Genomic DNA, 19,360 nt, shown 5'->3' with positions numbered 1-19,360 from the left:
ACCATTGATACTTGGTCTACTTCGTCTGGGGTAAATTGCAAGGCCAGAAAGATAGATCGTGTACTTGTTAATGCTAAATGGAGCCAGGAGTTCTCTTTCTTGGAGGCTTCCTTTCTGTCGCTTGGGATTTCTGATCATACTCCGATGGTGGTTAAAGTTTTGCAACTGGTTCTTCGAATGAAGCCTTTTAAAAACTTTGACTTTTGGACCAAGCACCCTTAATTCTAGGATATTATTTCGCAAGTTTGGGAAAGCCTGGGTGAAGGAGTTCCTATGTATAGATTGGTGACCAAGCTTAAGGCCCTTAAAGGTCGACTTAAGAACCTCAATAGAGAGTCATTTTCTAACATTTTCGAGAGGGTTGCTTCGGTGAGGAATGCTTTAAGACTTGCCCAGATCAGCTTGTAGTAGAACCCAACAAGCAAGCATCTTGCAGATTTTGAGAGGACTCACCGGTAGACCTTCGTGGAGCTGAAGAATCATGAGGAGTCCTTCAAATAGAAATCCACGATCAAATGGCTTGTGGAAGGTGACCGGAATACGAAATTCTTTTACTAGTCCGTCATTAGGAGACAACTGAGGAATATGATTCTTTCTATCATGGATACCTCTGGTAATATTGTTGCAAATCCCACCTCGGTGTAGCACACTTTCATAGCTCACTTTCAAGAGCTCTTGGCACCGTCCACCCTCCTTTCCAAACCGTCTCTACAAGATATTTAGGAGGTTATCTGGTGCCCTCTTTCACAGGATCGGGTTAGTTTTCTCTCTCGTCCTTTTACTGATGAGGAGATTCATGATACCATGTTTTCCCTTGCTCGGGGAAAGGCACTAGGACTGGATGCTTTTGGAGTCGAATTCTTTAAGCACAACTAGGAGTTAGTTGGACCTTTGGTTACGGAAGTGGTTAAGGATTTCCTGGTCACGGGGAAGCTTCTCAGGGAGATCAATAATACCATCTTGGTATTAATTCCGAAAGTTTCCAATGCGACTTCTGTCAATGATTATAGACCTATTGCCTGCTGTAATGCCATTTATAAGTGTATTACAAAGGTTTTAACTAATCGTGTGGTTGCAGTCTTGGGAGATGTTATCAGCCCCTCTTAGAATGCCTTTATCAAAGGCCGGCGTATTGGAGACAATATCCTTCTTGCCCATGAGTTATTTGCTGGATTCCATCTTCATCCATACGTGCCCAAGTGTGCTGTTAAGGTGGACTTCCGAAGGCCTACGACACGGTGGACTGGGATTTTCTTGAGTTGATTCTTCGGGCTTTTGGTTTCACAGACCACCTACCTTGGATCATTATAGTATGCGTTCGAACCCCTAAGTTTTCTATCTCTTTGAATGGGGAACTTCATGGGTTTTTCCCTAGCGGTCGAGGCCTTTGTCAGGGGGATCCAATATCTCCCTATCTTTTCATGTTAGTCATGGAGGTCTTCTCTAGGATCCTTACTGCTCGAGCAAGACATCCGGACTTCAAGTTCTTCTGGAGATGCAAGGCTTTGAGCCTTTCTCACCTGTTCTTTGTGGGTGATGTTTTCCTCTTTTGCCGAGCGAATTTAGCCTCGATCTCTCTTTTGAAGGATGGGTTGGATACCTTCTCTGCTTGGAGTGGGCTCAGACCTAACAATAACAAAAGTGAGATATTTCTTGCTGGAGGGTCGGCTGACTTGCGTAATGAGATTTTGCGGACCCTTGGCTTCATTGAAGGAAAATTGCCAGTGCACCATCTGGGAGTTCCCATTATTTTGTCTCGTCTAGGTAAGGCGGATTGTATTTCCCTAGTTGATCGGATCACAACCAGAGTCCAATCTTGGACTCAACGTTTTCTCTCTTTTGTCGGTTGCCTTCAGTTAATAAGGTCAATACTTCATGCTATCCAAGCTTATTGGGCGAGTGTTTTTATTATCCCTAAGTTCCTGGACCGTATTGAGCAGTTCTTGAGATAGTTTCTTTGGAAAGGCCCTAGCCTAGGTAGGGGTGGAGCCAAGGTTTCCTAGTTGCCTTCCGAAGGAGGAAGGAGGGCTCGGTATTCGAAGACTGAAGGATTGTAATAAGGCTTTGATGCTAAAGCACATCTGGATCTTGTTTACAGATAGGGAGTCCTTATGGTGCAAATGGATCCACTCCACTTTCCTGAAAATGAAGAGTTTTTGGGTAGTTAGGAAGCCTACCGTTTGCTCTTGGGTGTAGAAGAAAATTCTACATCTCATAGACAAATTTTGGTTCTCCTTCTTCTAGAGGTTAAGGGATGGTCTTTCGATGTCCTTTTGGTTTGATCACTGGCACCCGAGGGGACCTCTTCATCTCTTCTTCTCTGACCCTCAGATTTATTGCTCTGGACTTCCCAAGCATGCGGCGGTTGCTGACTTGTTTTCGCTTGCTAGACAAGCCATGAGGACAGTATTAGAGTCTTGGGAGTAGCCCATTCCTACTCTGTCTCAGGCACCAAATCGTTTTATTTAGTTAGAAAGCTCCTCCGGTTTATTCTCTGTTTCTTTAGCTTGGCAGACTATCAGAAGAAAGAAGCCTCAAGTTGTTTGGGCTCATTTGATCTGGAACAATGGTTTAGTGCCAAGATATCAGTTTAATCTTTGGCTCATTACAAAATCGTCTTCCTACTCAGGCCTTGCTTCTTTCTTATGGTAGGATTGGGGAGGCTTCCTGTGCCTTCTGCAGGTTGGTGTCGGACTCCATTGACCATCTGTTTTTTGCCTATCATATCACTACCTTGCTTGTGTTCTTTTGGGCTGCTAGATGCAACCTCCCTTAGCGCAACAGGGCGTGGTCAGAGAATCTTCGTTGGGCATTGAAGTTTCTTGCCGGTAAGGATTTCTACGGTTCCACTGTGCGTTTCGCATTTGGGGCTCTTTGCCACCTTATTTGGAAGTATAGGAACAAGATTCTTGTTAGGGATCATGTTTTGGCGGTTCTGGCCATAAAGAACCACCTTATTAAAGTTGTCAAGGATAAGGCCTTAACGTTCAGAAATGTGGAAGATAGCTTCAGAAACAGAAGATTCCAATGTAGCTGGGGGATAGATCCTTGCATTTTCTCCTCCCATTCTGCTGATTTGTAGTGTTCCCATTGGTGGCGCTGTTTCTTCGTCCTGGGTCCTTTTTGATGCGGTGGCTCGCGGCTTTGGTTTGGGTGTGACTGTCATGATTTGCTTCCTGGTTGCGGCTTCTTCTGACTATTGTTGCCATCGCTTGGGGTTTTTTAGGGCTTAGGTGGCTGTTGTTTGGCTGGCTAGTTGCCTTCTTTTGCTGGTTGGTTCTTCTGGCTGTGCACTTGTTGTGCTAGCTGGTGCCGTGTTGCTTGGTTGCCATTGTTGGCTTTTCTTTTCCTTCTTTGGCACCCTTCCACTCATTACGCCTTTGTTCATCTTGAGTGTATGATTGGTGCCGTTTCTCTTATAATTATTGGTTCAAAGCTTTATACAATTACCTTTTATGATAATTTGATAAATGATTGTAATGCTAATATCAATTTTTAACTTTAGCATTTCTTGTGATGAATTCTCTATAGACTTACACTAAGTGGTTAATATGTCATATAATTTCATAACTTTATATGATTATAATGGAAATGAAATCTAATGGAATCGAAAGGGAATTAAGTGAGAAACATTACAAACTAATGAACCGACTAATGACACGGATTAGAGACTAATTGATTTTGAGTGACAAATTAAATTTCAGAGATCAAACTTGGAGGCCACGACATCTCTCTCTCTCTCTCTCTCTCTCTCTCTCTCTCTCTCTCTCTTCCCTCTCGTTTCTCCTTGTACTCGACACCCACGGTTTTCTATTCCCTAGAAATCGAAACCAGCAACTTCAAGAAACACAATCATTAACAAAAATCTCATCATTACTCTAGCCTAGGATTAGCCTTATAGATCTATTTTCCTCATAAGTTTCGGAACTCTCTCTCTCTCTCTCTATTTAAAAACTGAGAAACCCATCTTCATCTTCTTCTTCTCATTTTCTCTTGGTCGAGCAGTGAAGAACCAAAAGCAAACCAGCGATTTCTTCTTCTTGCATGCGAGATTTTGGTGTTGATCTTGAAGCATCTTTGTGTTGTTTAGTAGCTGAAGCAAGGTAAGGAAAGATATAACTCTAAATTAAAAGTTATCCATTGTTTTGTCAAGAAAGCTTGTGGATCTAACCAAACAATGACGGATTTGATTTGTAGTTGCTGTTTTGTGGTTGATCTAAGCTTAGTAAGTGTTAGATTGAAGGTAGAAGCCATTGCATATTACTTTTGAGTCTTGCATGTTTCGAAAACTTGATGAGAGTTGGCTGTTTTGATTGAGCAAAGTGAACAGATGTTTGCCGAGTGAAGAAATGAGGTGAATGTCGTGATGTGTGAGTTGAAGTGTGGATATATGCTTTGAGCTGAGCTGCGAAAGGATTTTGTGTTGAGAAAACTTGCTGAAGTTACTCTTAGTTGCTGTGATTAAGTAATGAAGTGTTGCAGAAGAGATTTGTGGAAAAATAAGTGGTTTGGTCGGCCTAGGAGTGAAGGAATCGTGTATACCTATTCTGTTCTAGGAGAATATGGTTAGGGAGTCTTCTGTTTTGTGTTGTTTTCTTTATGTATGTTAATGAAAATAAGAAAGGAACTATTCTACATGATAAAACATCCATTAGATTGAATTAGATACTTAGCTATAACCATACGAATATAAAAATGTAGAGATAGAAGTGAATTTGGTAAAACCAGTAAACTGTTTTGTGAGAAACGGTTTGACCTTTATTGATTATACGAATTTTCTGTATTTACCTAGTTAGAATTTGACTTCGAATCCTTAATGAAAATTTTAGAACACATCTTAAGGAATAACGTGTCAAAATTTGAGATTAAATAGGGAATAATTGGCTAGTAAAACAATTTTCTTTGTAGATAAAGAATCTGGACATCGGTACAGAGTACTAGTAAAGATTACGGCAATTGTTACTCTTAATACAGTGAGAATTAGACTTAAGTTTCTTCATGGAAAATGTCAATATATGACTCAAATATAACATACTAAAATTTGGTAGTATTTTGACAAGAATTGATATACCTTATGTGTCCGAAAGCGAAACTGTTCATTTAGCTAGTAAACTGTCTGGACCCGAGAACATATACTAGATGTTGTGTCTTTTATATTAGATTTGTATGACACACATAGAGTCTAGTAACCTCCTAATAGATGTTATTTGTGTAAGAGTAAGTCTCATATATCATTGGAGATATAAGTGCATATAGTATCATGCGTGTGCAATGAATGCGGTGCATAGTGCTTGATTATGGAGTAAATATCTGTTCGGCATGGAATGGGACATGTTGTAATGGGATTTATCTTATAATTTGGACACGCGTGTGTGCTAGGTTCATGAGAGTTCGATATATAGTTCGATATATAAGGTGATTATATACATAAGGTGATTATATACATAATGTGTTAATATCCAATTGTTTATGCTTGTGATACACTTCCTTTAGCATCCTAAATTGTTTGATGATTCTCTTGTAATCTTGATGGTTGTGGATTGTTTAAGTTAGAGTTTTATCATTCTTTACTGGGCAAGGTTGTTTGCTCATACCTTACATTTTTAGATTGATAGCATGAATGTACCGCCAGTAGCTCGATACGGGGTGGTAGTGCGTCTTGATGTTTCTCTTCATGACGTGTATGATCCCGACATTGACATGACTTTCTCCAAGTATGAGGCTACTTTATGGATGGATGACGGTAGAGCTGAGTTGATACCGATGACGTTCATTGCATGGTTTATCAACCATGAAGGGGAGATATTTGGACCTTTACCCTTTGGAGTAGGAGGACTTGGAGCGGGGATGGATGGCGCCTAGACGCCTTGGATCATGTAGAGGCTGACTGACTTTTGTTTTTGTTTGATGCGGGCTTGTGTGGGAACTCGTGGAGTAGACACCCTCACCCTTTATCCCTGGCTTTTGTTACGCCTTACTTTTGTTATGTATATGTTGTATATATAGGCGATGAACATGGAAAGAGTCCAGGTTGATAAATTTTGTAAGCCCTAATGATGGTAAGAAGAAATGAAGCTTCTTGTGATCTTGTTTATGTGCATGAATGATTTGGCCAATACTTAAAATTGAAGGTAGAGTGATTGCAGGACAACCTCACAATATAAACTTGAGATTTTAAATATTCCATGTTATACATGTTAACCTTCAATGCTAAGCACTATAGGTTATCTAAAGGAGTTTATAAATTAGGCAAGATGATAATAATAAATGATAATTCCGCTTGCGCTTAGTACGTGATGCCCTGGGACGTCACAGCAACCCTCTCTTGGGTTGGCAAGGGTGAGGGGTGCCCTTACTAGCATCGAACGAGAGTCACCTTCGCTAATGTTGGTTGAAGATAGCCCTTAGCGGGGTCGGGCAAAAGCATCCCTCGCCAGATCCTCGCCCTCACCTCAGTCCGACTTTGCTCCGCCATGGCCGATGAAGGGAAGAGGGAAAAAGAAAAGAAAAGAATTTAAAAGATAAAAGACAAAAATGCCCTTCGACCGAAGAGGTTATGCCCTTTTTTGAGACTTTTATGTTCACTTTGAGCTGTCATTCAGAACAAGTTACATTTTATGTCTTTATTTAAGACAATTTGGTCATTTCATACCCTTATTTGAAACAACATCAACTTTGGACCCTTATTTGAGAAAATGAGAGAACTTGAGGCTCTTATTTGGAATTTTCCCTTATTTTATTAATGAGTTGTATATTTCTTTATTTATTCGATACTATGCGACTATTATTCAAAAAATAACATAAGCATAAGTAAGAGGATAATCTTGAGTAAATTGCATATAATGCCTACATCAACCACAATATTCAAATTTTAAATAAATTCTTATAAATTTGTACCAAAAATCAAAGTCGAAAATCCACGTTCATGAGGATAATCTATGGAAATGAACCAAACAATTTGCACCTAAAACCAACATTTTTTTACTCCAATATATAATTAGGGCTTGATTAAAGTATAATAATGGGGAATAAGTTCATAACAAACATCAATGATACATTAACATGTAAATGGGTCTAGAAGAAGCGGTTAGGATAAATAAAAAAGTTTTTTGGAAGGGACCTTGCTAAGTTTTTCCTTTAGTGAAATTGAAAAACTAAAAAGAAAAAAGGTGAGAAATAACCTTAAATAGTGTGTGCTCCACAAGAGATGATGTAGTCAATTCAATAAATGGATGGAAATAGGGTGAGCTTATAAAGAAATTGGCAATTTTTTGCCTCTGCCTAAAAAAGTACACAAAAGTTTATAGAAGGTAAGATTTATAGAGATGAGGTAAGTCAGTGAGTCAAAAAAGCCAAATAAATGTTAGCCACCGTTCCAAATGAGTGATGATAATATAGAATTGACAAGTCACTCAATCAGAAAAAAGTTGATAATTACTTTAATTATGATTGGTTGATAAGCAAGGCAAATAAAACTTAATAAATCAATAGAAAGTTGGCAAATTGGAGAAAATATAAAAAATTTGTGAGTAACTAAAATGAGACTTGGTAAACAAAAACAAGTGGGCAATTTAATAGGAGAAAAGCAGATAACTCACAAGAGTGAATATTGGTAAATTCATAGTAATTGATAGGTTTAATGCGCTTAAAAAAAAAGAAAAAAGACAATTAATACTCCGACAACATATGTTAATGAATTTAAATGAACCAAGTAAATTTTGTCGAATAACCCAGATGAGAGTCGGAAGCATCCGGTATTGAGGACCACCCATACACATGGTTCCAAGTCTCAAACAATGCTACGAAGTGTTTGCTAACAATAAAAAATTCAAGGACCGTCTTCAAATCCTCTTTATTCTCATTATCATAAACACACACAAGAAACTTTAATATAACAAACCCGGCAAAGGTCGCGGGGGATCCAACTGAAATTTAAACAGTAAATAGACGAGATTAACTATAGTAATTAACCCGAAATATTTCCACTTATACTAAGCTCAGTTCATATCGACCGATTTTGCCCTACTAACGCACATGAACTCGAAGCCGTAATCTCTCAGACGAATACTTATGCAACGGGATAAGAAACTTTGCAGGCAATTCCACAAAGGCCACCTTCGACCCCAGAATCCCTCTGAATTCTCATGTACCCGCTCTCGCCCCAGGAGACATCCCAAGAGTTCCTCATCAACCAGTACTTCATCCCATCCATGTCCGTCCCGTACCCGACAACCGTCACCGCATGGTTCAGATCGATCCCACATGGGCCAGTAAAGACACCGCCTGCATAATTCTGGAACGCGGCCCCGCTCGAGTCGAGTGCTACTGACACCGGCTGCATTGCCACGGCCTTCAGCATGTCGTCCTCGTTCGGGGGACGTCCCTGTAGTCCGATATTTTGGCCTCGGCAACAGATGAGGCCTGCACATCGCAGGTGCTGTCGACCCCAACGTACGGGTAGTTCGTCTCGGAGCTGATGCCATTGTTGTTGATGATGTACTCGAAGCCATTGTCCATCCAGCCGCCTTGACAGCCCTGGTTCCCGTCAGTGGCGCAGTCTATGAGTTGCTGCTCGGACAGGTTTGGTAGCACGCCAGTGGTGATCTGTGTGATTGCTTCGACCGCCGCCACCACGGAGAACCAGCAAGATCCTGTACACATAAGGTAGTGAGTTCTGCAGTGATTATAATTCAATGATGAAAACTTCTCAGAAAAATTAATTTGTTTAGTGTTTCACAGTGTAATATTTTATGACAAGTGGATTTAAGCTGGGCAATGCAATTGCTCGCATATCTTAGTATAGGCTTCAATAGTTAGCAATAAATTTCTTACCACATTGGCCTTGGTTCTTTATAGGGTTGACAGCACCTTGTTTTACCCAATTGACGCTCTCTGGGATGCTATTCGAACCTTGGTACTTAAAAGAATTGACTTGGGACGAGTTCCTGCGTGTTGATGATGGCAATTTGTATCGGGTATATGCTGCCACAAATTCCTCGTTGGTCAAGTCCGAGAACTTGTTCAATCCAACCTTGTGAGTCCGGTTGACCGGCTGCACTTTACATGCATACAAGACAAGTATCAGCCATATGGAGAAATTTTTTGCAAGTTTCAAACGCATTTTCTAATGAATAGATATGTTTGTGGTGCAGAGATTGAGTGAAAGTGTTAGGTGTTTTTATAGAAGGAAAAACTACACAATTGAACCCTAAGTTTTGGCCTAATGTGCAATATTGTCCCTAAATTTTTAATTTGTTCAATGCGGTGCCTAAATTTTTTGTACATGTTTAATTTAGTCTCTAAATTATATGAAAATGTCCATGTTATCCTTCTCCGATTCCTCATTAGGGTCCTCTTCTTTGAGTTCTTCCTCCTCGGGTTCCTCCTGAAATGTTGTTCCACAACTAAGAGAGACTACATCTCAGTAAGTTCTACCCCCTAAGACCCAATTAGGAATAAAATATGTCTTATGGGCTGCCTAAGCACAACCACGAGTCAGAGAGCTTATCTTGGCCTCAGTTCCTTCCTACAAGTCAGTTCAAATAACAGATACTCACAAGCACATCATTCAATCAAACAGATCGAATCATCGATTAATCGACTCAGTCAATTACATGTCATCGATACCATTACCCGATCATTTCGATTATTTATTCTCAACTCTTAACCACAACCTAACAGGCATAACCTAGTTAAGTGGTCATCACAGCTCCACTGTCAACTTTTCTAGGTTTAGTGGAAATCACGGCCCCATTGAACAATTTTCTTAGATTCAGTGGCTTAACGGCCCTACTCAGCAATTTTCGATATTTAGCGGCATCACGGCTCCACTTGGCAATTTTCGATATTTAGTGGCACCACGGCACCACTTGGCAATTTTCAATATTTAGTGGCATCATGGACCCACTTGGCAATTTTCGATATTTAGTGGTATCATGGCCCCACTCGGCAATTTTTCTAGACTTAGTGGTATCACGGTCCCACTCGGCAATTTTTCTAGACTTAGTGGTATCACGGCCCCATTCGGCAATTCTTAGGTTTGGTGAAATTTAGTGGTATCACGACCCCACTTGGCAATTCTTAGATTTATACCCACATTATCCAATTTTTGGGATAAATCCTCACCATCACCAATTTCACTCAATTATCACAATCCAGTGCTTAATTAAATAAATAGAAAGCACCATTGAACTCATCATAAAATCCTAATCACCGACCATCTCGGTTGAATTTCTGGAAAATAATTAAATAATTACGGAAAGTATTAAATAAATGCAATAAATCCAACTTAGGCCCGTTATAGCCTAATTGGAAGCCAAGACGAGTCTAGAAAATTAGCGAACTACTCTAGATAAATTCTATAGCTTGTCACAAACCAACCATATATCAGAGGTGCTTTTTCCAGAAATCAAAACCTCAAGAACCATCATAAATTCATAACCGGCCCTAACAAGGCGAATAGGCCCACTCGTACGTTTTCAAGTTTAAATTCAAAAACCTACACGAATGAGCTTAGAAAATTCTGAAATCTGAATATATTGTAGAGGACATATAAATAAACATTTTTTTATGAAGGCACCTTAACCCAGATCGTTCTACATTCAGCCTAGTAAATTGATCAATCCAGTACAAAATTGTGTTCGTTTTTCAGAAAGTCTATTTTCCGAAATCAGTTTGGTTTGAGGTTTAAACCATGTCCATTTGATTTGAAATTTGAGTATGTTAAATTAAGATATAACAAATAACTCTTGTGAAGAAACCATTTTGAAATTCTAACTCTAAGAGTTGATAAAAAAAACCCCTAAAATCCCAAAAGGTCACCAATTCCAGCAAAAAATGAGATTATATGACGGAGCTGATATCTCCTTCTTTTAAGTACCCAAAAATCTCGAGAAAAATATATGTTGTAGCTAAGGATGTGTTAAACATTTCTCAAGAACACATCAATCTCAAATTCGTAACCCTTTTCAATCCACAAAAATAGTAAAAGGCGAGGGTCTAGAAATCCGAACTGCACGAATTGTACTTGATTCGAGTAATCCATCATCAATTGTACAAATCTCACTAATGAAGTTACACTAATTCATTCTAAGAATAATCTAACCATTCTAACTTATCACTAATTCATACTTAAACTAATCTAAACAACCCTTAAGCATAATTAACCGACTAATAAGGGATTAGTGAGCAAAACTCACTTGATTAACGCGCGAGTCGGATCAAACCGACGGGATTGGCGCAAGGGACGCTTTTCTCCAAAGCAAGCCTAGGGTTTGAGGCTCGAAAGCACCTCAAAACAAGCCACCAAGGTGGCTTGAAACCCACAAAATCCTTCTCGATCTCCGAGTTGCAAAACCGAAGAAACGAACTTGGTTTGGCACAGTGAGGCTCGAGAAAGGTAGTGGTGACGGTCTCGGTTCCAAATGGGAACTCGACAGACCTCTAGCGGGCTTCCACAATCCTTCACGGCTGCTGGATGGCAGAATAGGGCTGCAGGGGATTGGGGTCGCATGGTGAGGCCACGAGCATGCATGTAGGGTGGCTTATGCGTGGATAGCGTTCTGGCAACGGTAGCGGTGTGCGGCTCCACTGGTTGCTGCTCCTTCTCCTCTTGCTACTGGTCGAAAAATAGGATGGAGGGAGAGAGAGACTTGACCGGTCAAGCTTGGAGAGGAAGGGAGAGAGAGATAAGGTTAGGGGACCTTGGCCTTGATTTTCCACAATTTTGTCCCCCATTGAACTTATCCACCAAGCTAGGATTCCTTGGCTGTCCTTCCTCTACCAAGGGTCACTCTTAGACATTTGAATTGGTCCAAAATGGCTAGGCAATGGAGGAACTACGAATACGCTTGCCATTTTCTCCAATTGATCACTTACCGGTCCTTAAATCAACTCAATTCGGCTTCGATAAATTTTGTTATCGAGTTCTTGGTTCAATCGACATTTTTCATCGCTAATAGATCAATCTTGAATCCCAATTTCGCGATAAAAAATAGTCCTGGCTATTTTCTGAACAAAAACAGTCCTATGACGAATTTTTCCCAAAAACTTTCGGGTTTTAGAAAAATCTTCTGAAACTGAGTCGACGGTCCTAGAATTTATTGTGACATGACAAAATCTTCAATTTCTGAAATCATACTCAAATTTGCGGTTAATTTCCATTCGGCGCGTTTTTAGCATGACCTAAGCTACCGAGTAGTTTTCAGAGATTTTTAATGCAAATGACCTGTGGCTGATTTTCTTCAAACCACAATGAACCCACTCAACACATTGGTGACTCTTGGTTGTTGTGAAAATCGCGAAAATTCAAATACGGACACAAGGTACCAAAATGATAGAAAAATTAAACTAATGGCGATTGATGAGAATTTTCTAATTTAGTGGTGTCACCCACGATTAGCCACGCATCTCAATCGAATCAACCTATCTTTGATCTCATACCGTGCCATAATGATCTCGGCAGATGAACATGATCGAGAAGCCGATTCCTAGTCGAATTCTCAAATCTATTTGCCTTAAAAATCCTTAATGGCTTCCCGAGACAGTCTAGTTATCTCACGAGAGATCAGCTTTGAAAATAGCGCTATAGGCGCGTCCATGAAATGCCAATTTATTGAATTGAAAGCAAAGACGAAAATCTTGGATGTCACAATTCTTCCCCTCTTATAAAAATTTCGTCCTCGAAATTTAAACCTTTACTAATCCTTAAACAAAAAGGTGGGGGTATCGTTGTCTCGTCAAGTGTCACTTTCCCTGGTTACTTCTTCAGTCCCGAGGTGTTGTCAGACCACTTTGACCAAGGGGACTATCTTCGTTCACTGAATCCGATCTTTTTTATTTACGATCTGAACCAGGCTTTTCACGTACAATACTCGGTCGTCCACATCTAATTCTTCAAGATTTAGTGCGTGGGTTAGGTCAGGCTTATACATCTTTAATCTTGACACGTAAAAGATGTCATGCACTCACGCTTACTTCGGCGGTAATGCAAGACGATACATTAGGATCTCGATTCTCTCAAGAATCTCAAGCGACCTACGTATCTCGGATTCAGTTTTCCCTTTTGCTGAAGCGCAAGGTATCCCTCATTGGTAATACCTTAAGAAAGATGCAATCACCAATTTGGAACTCTAAGGGCCTTCAATGCTCAACGATACAACCTTTCTAACGGCTCGAGCGGCTCATAATCTGATTCTGATCATGACAACGCAATCAATGACTGTTGAGCTGACTCTGGGCTTGTGATCTTTCTTTGCCTATTTTAACTTCCCACAACTGAGGTTCTACACACTCTGTTATGTAGTGCTTCAGAAGGAACCATCTGACTGTTCTGCTGAATTGGTAATCCTTGGTTTCAAATTTGACATATAATTCATCCCTGGTACTCCATGTAAATGAACTATTTGATATGCACACTTCTGTATACCTATTCAAATCGAGATCTTTTCGCACTTTGCACTAAAGTGAGTTGGCTTCATCCATCTATTGACCACTATCGCAACTGGAATCATTACCCCTCTAGTTCCTTGACAAGCTCGTCACAAGGTCTATCATGACATGTTCCATTTTTCCACTCGGGAATCTCGAGAGGTTGAAAAGGTCCTCTCGACCGACAAAGCTATGCCTTGATTCAAATCTGAGCATCCGATTCAATTCTGAGAGTGGCTATAAGATTTGGAAGGTAGCCTACCTCAAATTTGAAGACCGAATTTCAAGATTTCTTAAGTAAAGTTCATTCTTTAACCAGCAAATGCGCAGGCGAAGACTCTAACTTGGCGCATCGGGGACTTAATTCACCTTTCTAGGGTGATACAAAATATCACAATCCTAGTCTTTCAGAAGTTCTAATTCATAATGATGTCTCATATTCAACTCTTTTTGAGAGAATAGATACATTGAGACTTTGATAGTTAGTGAAGACCCGGAATCTTCCTCCATACCAAATGCCTTCAATTCTTTAGAGCGAAATAATTGATGCGAGTTCTAAGTCATGCATCGGGTAATTCAGCTCAAGAGGTCTCAACTGATGGGACGTGTATGTAACAACTCTACTATATTGCATCAACGCGCAACCCAATCCTTTAAATGATGCATCGCTATAAATCTCGAATCCTCCAGGACCAGATGGAATCGTCAGCACAGGTGCGGTAGTTAGCTTTTCCTTAAGCTCTTGGAATCGCCTTCAATTTTTTTTTTCTGACAACAGACTTGACTATTCCCATGGAAATACATCTAGAAATTCTTGGACTATCGAGATGTCCTCAATCTTCAATTCTTCCATATGTCTTATCCATGAGAATTGCTAAGTAACCCTGGCAACCCCCCGTCTAACAAAAAGGGTGCCTCAAGCGCCGAGATTAATGAAATCAAGGGTTCTTCTCGACTCCCAATAGACTCGACACTTCCATAGATTTGGCACACATCTGGTGAGTCTTCTATCTCTTATCGGATGACAGCATGCACTCTTACTTGTACCGGGGTCTGTCCCAAATACCCCTATGTGCTTTCTGCGGTGCATTCACTAATCTATCATATTGACAACGGTAACACTTGTGATCCCATCGATCTCCTAGGACGGTTCTTGGCCGGGTGACCTTGTTGGTCATACTCAAAGCAAGCACTGTCCCAACGGGGGCACGGGGCTAATCCATGTCCTCTTTCGTAGAAGTGACATACGACATTCTGACTCGGCATTGACTTGTCTATCCCACATTTCCTATTGGGTGGAATAGAATACCTTTCTCTGGTCATAGGCTTCTTCCCAAATCGGTTTCCACCTCTACTGGATCTAGACCTCTACTCAGCCGCAATGGCTTGATCCTAAGTCACAATTCCAGGATGAACTTAAGAAGGCATGGTAACAACAACGGCTCGATCTTGAGCTTACTGGCCTAACTAGTTCCCAAGGAACACTAGCGCCGAACGATCCGTCGAACCTAGGACTGCTTTCGGTCTTTGCTACACTCTCAGTAATGACTTATGGTGGTACTCTTACGCTCACGCTAGCCTGAGCTAATGCTCTGCCACAACTGTCTCGGGCACCGATCCTTGTCAGTGTTCCACCTCGAGTCACAGAGGTTACAACCCTCTTACTAAGAGTCATAAGCTCCTGATCACTCATGCTATAGGATCTTTATAGAAACTTGTTTTCTAATTCTAATACCATATTAGAATTTGAGTGACCCACACAAATAAGCTATCAATCAGCTATCAATCACATGCATCGGCATGAATAAAGACCATTCCTACTATCCCATGACTCATTGCACCTTATTACTCCAATCCCTAACCATTGCTCTAATACCACCTAAACGGGGATGTCACACCCCGATCCTCGAGCACGCGCCCATCCCTCATTAGTCGATTATTAGTGACATCCCAGGACAGATCGCCGACCCCTTTCATTTTAATACGCATGTGGAAGCAAATAAAAATCCCCAGATAATAAAACAATGTGATAAAAAGTAGAGCTATATTTTTCACATATGAAAAACCACAATTACACTTTTATACAAAGCAAACCTCATAGTATATCTTACAATACTATTAACAAGTTAGATCTGCAAACTTAGAGTTTGCAAAAGGGGTCTCAGTCCTCATCCGGGTCATACTCCAGATCATCCTCGGGATCCTCCTCAGACTCCTCCGCTGGTTCCTCATCAGGGTCCTCCTCTTCGGGTTCTTCCTCCTCAGGTTCCTCTTGAAATGTTGTCTCACAACTGGGATGAGACTATGTCTCAGCAAGTTCTACCCCTTAAGATCGGTTAGGAAGAAAATATGCCTGTTGCGACCAAAATTTCAGGTGTGCACCACCTAGGATTTGGCTAATGGATTATTAAGCCTAAACTTAGCTCAAGCTCTCCCAAGCCCATACCAATTCGCAAATTAAGTTGAAGTTCTTAATATGCAAATGATTTTCAATTAGGAGTCACCACCAATCTATTTTTGGTGGGTTGATTAGAAACCCAAGTAAAGTAATAGGAGAAATACTTTACTCCTACGAACCAGAGATTATGAGTTTGAGGACTTGGTTACGCTAAATTTCTCGAACGCCCTTTCGGTACCTTTCTCTTTTACTTTGAAAAAAAAATGTTTGGCAAGCAGTTTGAATTAATTTTAATTTACTTTCCCATCATGTGAGGTGATCACACAGGTGCGCAAACTATCAATTTAACACCCAGGAAAGCAAATAAATAAAATGCAAGACTTACCCTATAGCAACGAAAGCATTTGCAATGTTAGATCAGAATTCATATCAGCAATCCTAGATATGATTTCTAATTAACAAGCGATCACTCAATTTTTTGTTTTCACTTTCTAACGAGAATAAAATTCATATGCAATGCAATGCTTCTAAACTAATATGAAATGATTTAGCATAGCAACATGTCCTAAACTATGTGAATGAGTAAAATGTTTTGTGATTTCTTAATGAACATGCAATAATTAAATATCAATCTAAATTAACCAAAATGACCTTAATTCTAATGACGTGCAATGCAATGCAATGATGTACAAAATTATTTCAACTAAAATGACATGCAGCACACAATTTAATATGCAAGCTATATGTCACGTGACATTTATTAAATGACCTAATCTAATGAGAGGTAATTTCTAATTAAATGAACCTAACAACAGTCACTAAATGACATGCATTTCATGAACCTAATTCTAATTTTTTTTTTTTTTTTCTTTTATGAAATTGAAATTAAAACCGCCAAATAATTAAAAGTGCAATTAAAATTTAAAACTAACATCTTAAATAAATGCATTTTTATTTTTTATTTTTAACAAATTGAAATAAAATCCCTATTCTAAATATGCAAGATAACAAGAGATATTCTAAAACCAACCTAATCCTAATTCAAATATTTTTGGATGTTTCCCTACGAAAATAAAATTGATTCAAACACCACGACATCAAATCAAGCAAGATAAGATTGATATTCAAAAATTGGCGAATCATATCTCGCACATGAGACCGGATTGACCAATTTTAAATTAAATCGCAAATCGAATCTTGGGTATGAGATCGGATTGAGGATTGTGCAAGAGATTGTGAGTTGGATTTCGGTCGCGAAAATCGGATTGTCAATCACAAATCTCAAAGGCAATTTCATGTCGTGAATTCTCATCGTTACACTAAGGAATAATTCTACTAAAAGATAAAATAAAAATAAAAATAAATAGAAAGAAAAACGACCTACTTTGCTTTTCTTTTTCTTTTTCCTAGGGATTGGCAACCCAATCAACTAAGGGGGCAACGCCGATTGTTAGAGCTCCAGCGCGAAGGGAGCAGCAGCGAGCAGGGCAGATCAGCTTGGAAGGGGCAGCAGCTAGCGGGGCTAGGTGCTAAACGCGAGTGTCGTGGGCGGATCGCGGACAGTGCGAAAGAAGCAGTGTCATTGCAGATCTGTACGGCGGTGGCTTCGTCGGGCTGATGGAGCAGCATGGCCAAAGGGAGACATCGACGGCGCGAAGCATCGGGGTCGTCGTGGGTCGTCGCAGGGGCTTTGCGGGCTGCAAGGCCGACGAAGGTGGAGGCTGACGAAGCAGGAGTGAAGCTCATGGATCGACGGTGGCAGAGACGCAGCAAAGGTTGGGCGAGGGGCTCACAGGCTTTTGGGCCGACTGGGGGAGCGGCTACGAGGGACGCGCAGACGAGCGAGCAGAAAGAGTTAGATTAGAGGCAGCATCGCAAGTTGCTAAGGGTTGCAACGATGGCGTTGGCTTGGGCGTGTGGTGGCTTGACGTCTGGTTCTAGCGTCGTAGGTCAACAATAGTGGCGGAGGCACGTCGAGGCAGAGGAAGCTTTACAGTTGAGGGGCGTTGCTCCGAGGGCAAGCTCGAGTGATGTGCAGGGATAATGGCTGGCGACGATGAGGGATGGCGTCGAATCGCGGGCTAGAGGCGAGGCAACGTGGGACGGCTTTGGGGTACTTCTCTAGTGCAGCAGATCGAGGATGGAGATCAGCTTAGGCACGATGGGCTTCGCTACTGGACACGGGCGGTTCGTGGAGGAGGCGCGGTGAGGAGGCACGGAACAGGAGAGGCGCGGATCGGTGCGCGACTCACTCGGTGGTGAAGATTGGCACAGCGGCGGTCAACAGCTCGGGAAGCGGTGTCGCCGACAAAGCGGCGGCTATCGGCCACTCGGAGGTGGCTGGTGGCCCGGGCAATAGGCGGTGTTCGGCCCGGGGGTTCGTGGACGAGCAGAGATGGCCGGCGAACAAATGCTACCCTAGAAGATGAACAGTGCACAAACAGTGCGCGTCTTTGCTTTTTCCTTTTTCCGTTCTGTTGTTCTATCCCCTCACGTCTCACTCTCTCTCCTCACGTCCAGCGGCTCCTTTTCGGCTGAAGGAAAAGCACCTGCTAACCTTGCACTTTGTTATGCTTATGCTGTTCAGCCCTTTGCTTTTCTTCAATTGAGCTTTTTTTTGTGTGCCGCTTTCTCTTGACCCTCGAAGAAACAAAGGAAACCGAAATGAAGGAAAAACCTTGAAATCGGATCGTGTATTCTATGTGTGGCCCCCTTCCCCAAACCCTACGCATTTAATCTATTTATAGGCCACAAGTTAGGGTTTTCATTTTTCCAAATCCGTATCCATGAAAAATCTTTTTTCCAAATGCAATATTGCTTTTGATACGATTTAGGATTGCAAGAGGATTCTTCTAAAATTTGAATCTCGCACAAATAAATTCGTAAAATCTTTCGAGGATACGGGCTTGGGCGATTTACTCCCTTTGTGGGCTTAGTCCAATTCACCAAATTAAAGTTCTAAACCATCAATTTGAACCCATTTGTCACTGGCCCAATGTAAATGCAAATTAAAATACATGCACCTAAAACTATATGCTATGCAATTACTTAATTAACTAATATTTTTTTAGGGGTTAAAACTAATCCCTAAAAAAAATGCCTTAGGGGCTGCCTAAGCACAACCACGAGTCAAAGGGCTTACCTTGGCCTTAGTTCCTTCCTGCAAGTCAGTTCAAATAACAAATACTGACAATCACATCATTCAATCAAATAGATCAAACCATTGATCAATCGACTCAGTCGATTATATATCGTCGAGACCATCACCCGGTCATTTCGATTATTTATTATCAACTCTTAGCCACAACCTAACAGGCATAACCTAGATTAAGTGGCCATCACCGCCCCACTAGCAACTTTTCTAAGTGTAGTGGAAATTACGGCCCTACTGAGCAATTTTCTTATATTTAGTGGCGCATTACGGTCCCACTCAGCAATTTTCGATATTTAGTGGTGTCACGGCCCCACTTGGTAATTTTCGATATTTAGTGGCATCACGGCCCCACTCCCGGCAATTTCTTATATTTAGTGGTA

General features: G+C 40.9%; 1 protein-coding gene across 1 annotated transcript in view; it reads right to left on the bottom strand.

Annotated features, from left to right (window-relative positions):
• Positions 1–8,352: 8,352 nt before the first annotated feature.
• The window catches only part of LOC104446922 (cysteine protease XCP1-like), a 25,074-nt gene continuing 14,066 nt past the window's right edge, over positions 8,353–19,360 (bottom strand). Inside the window, exons 2-3 of the mRNA XM_039313724.1 lie at positions 8,833–9,052; positions 8,353–8,651 (exon numbers count right to left, since the gene is read on the bottom strand). Of these exons, the coding sequence (XP_039169658.1) occupies positions 8,353–8,651; positions 8,833–9,052 (519 nt within the window). The remainder of the gene's footprint in view (positions 8,652–8,832; positions 9,053–19,360) is intronic.

This window comes from Eucalyptus grandis, chromosome 5 (assembly GCF_016545825.1).
Source record: "Eucalyptus grandis isolate ANBG69807.140 chromosome 5, ASM1654582v1, whole genome shotgun sequence".
Lineage (NCBI taxonomy): Eukaryota > Viridiplantae > Streptophyta > Magnoliopsida > Myrtales > Myrtaceae > Eucalyptus > Eucalyptus grandis.
This window is presented reverse-complemented; position numbering and strand designations above follow the sequence as displayed.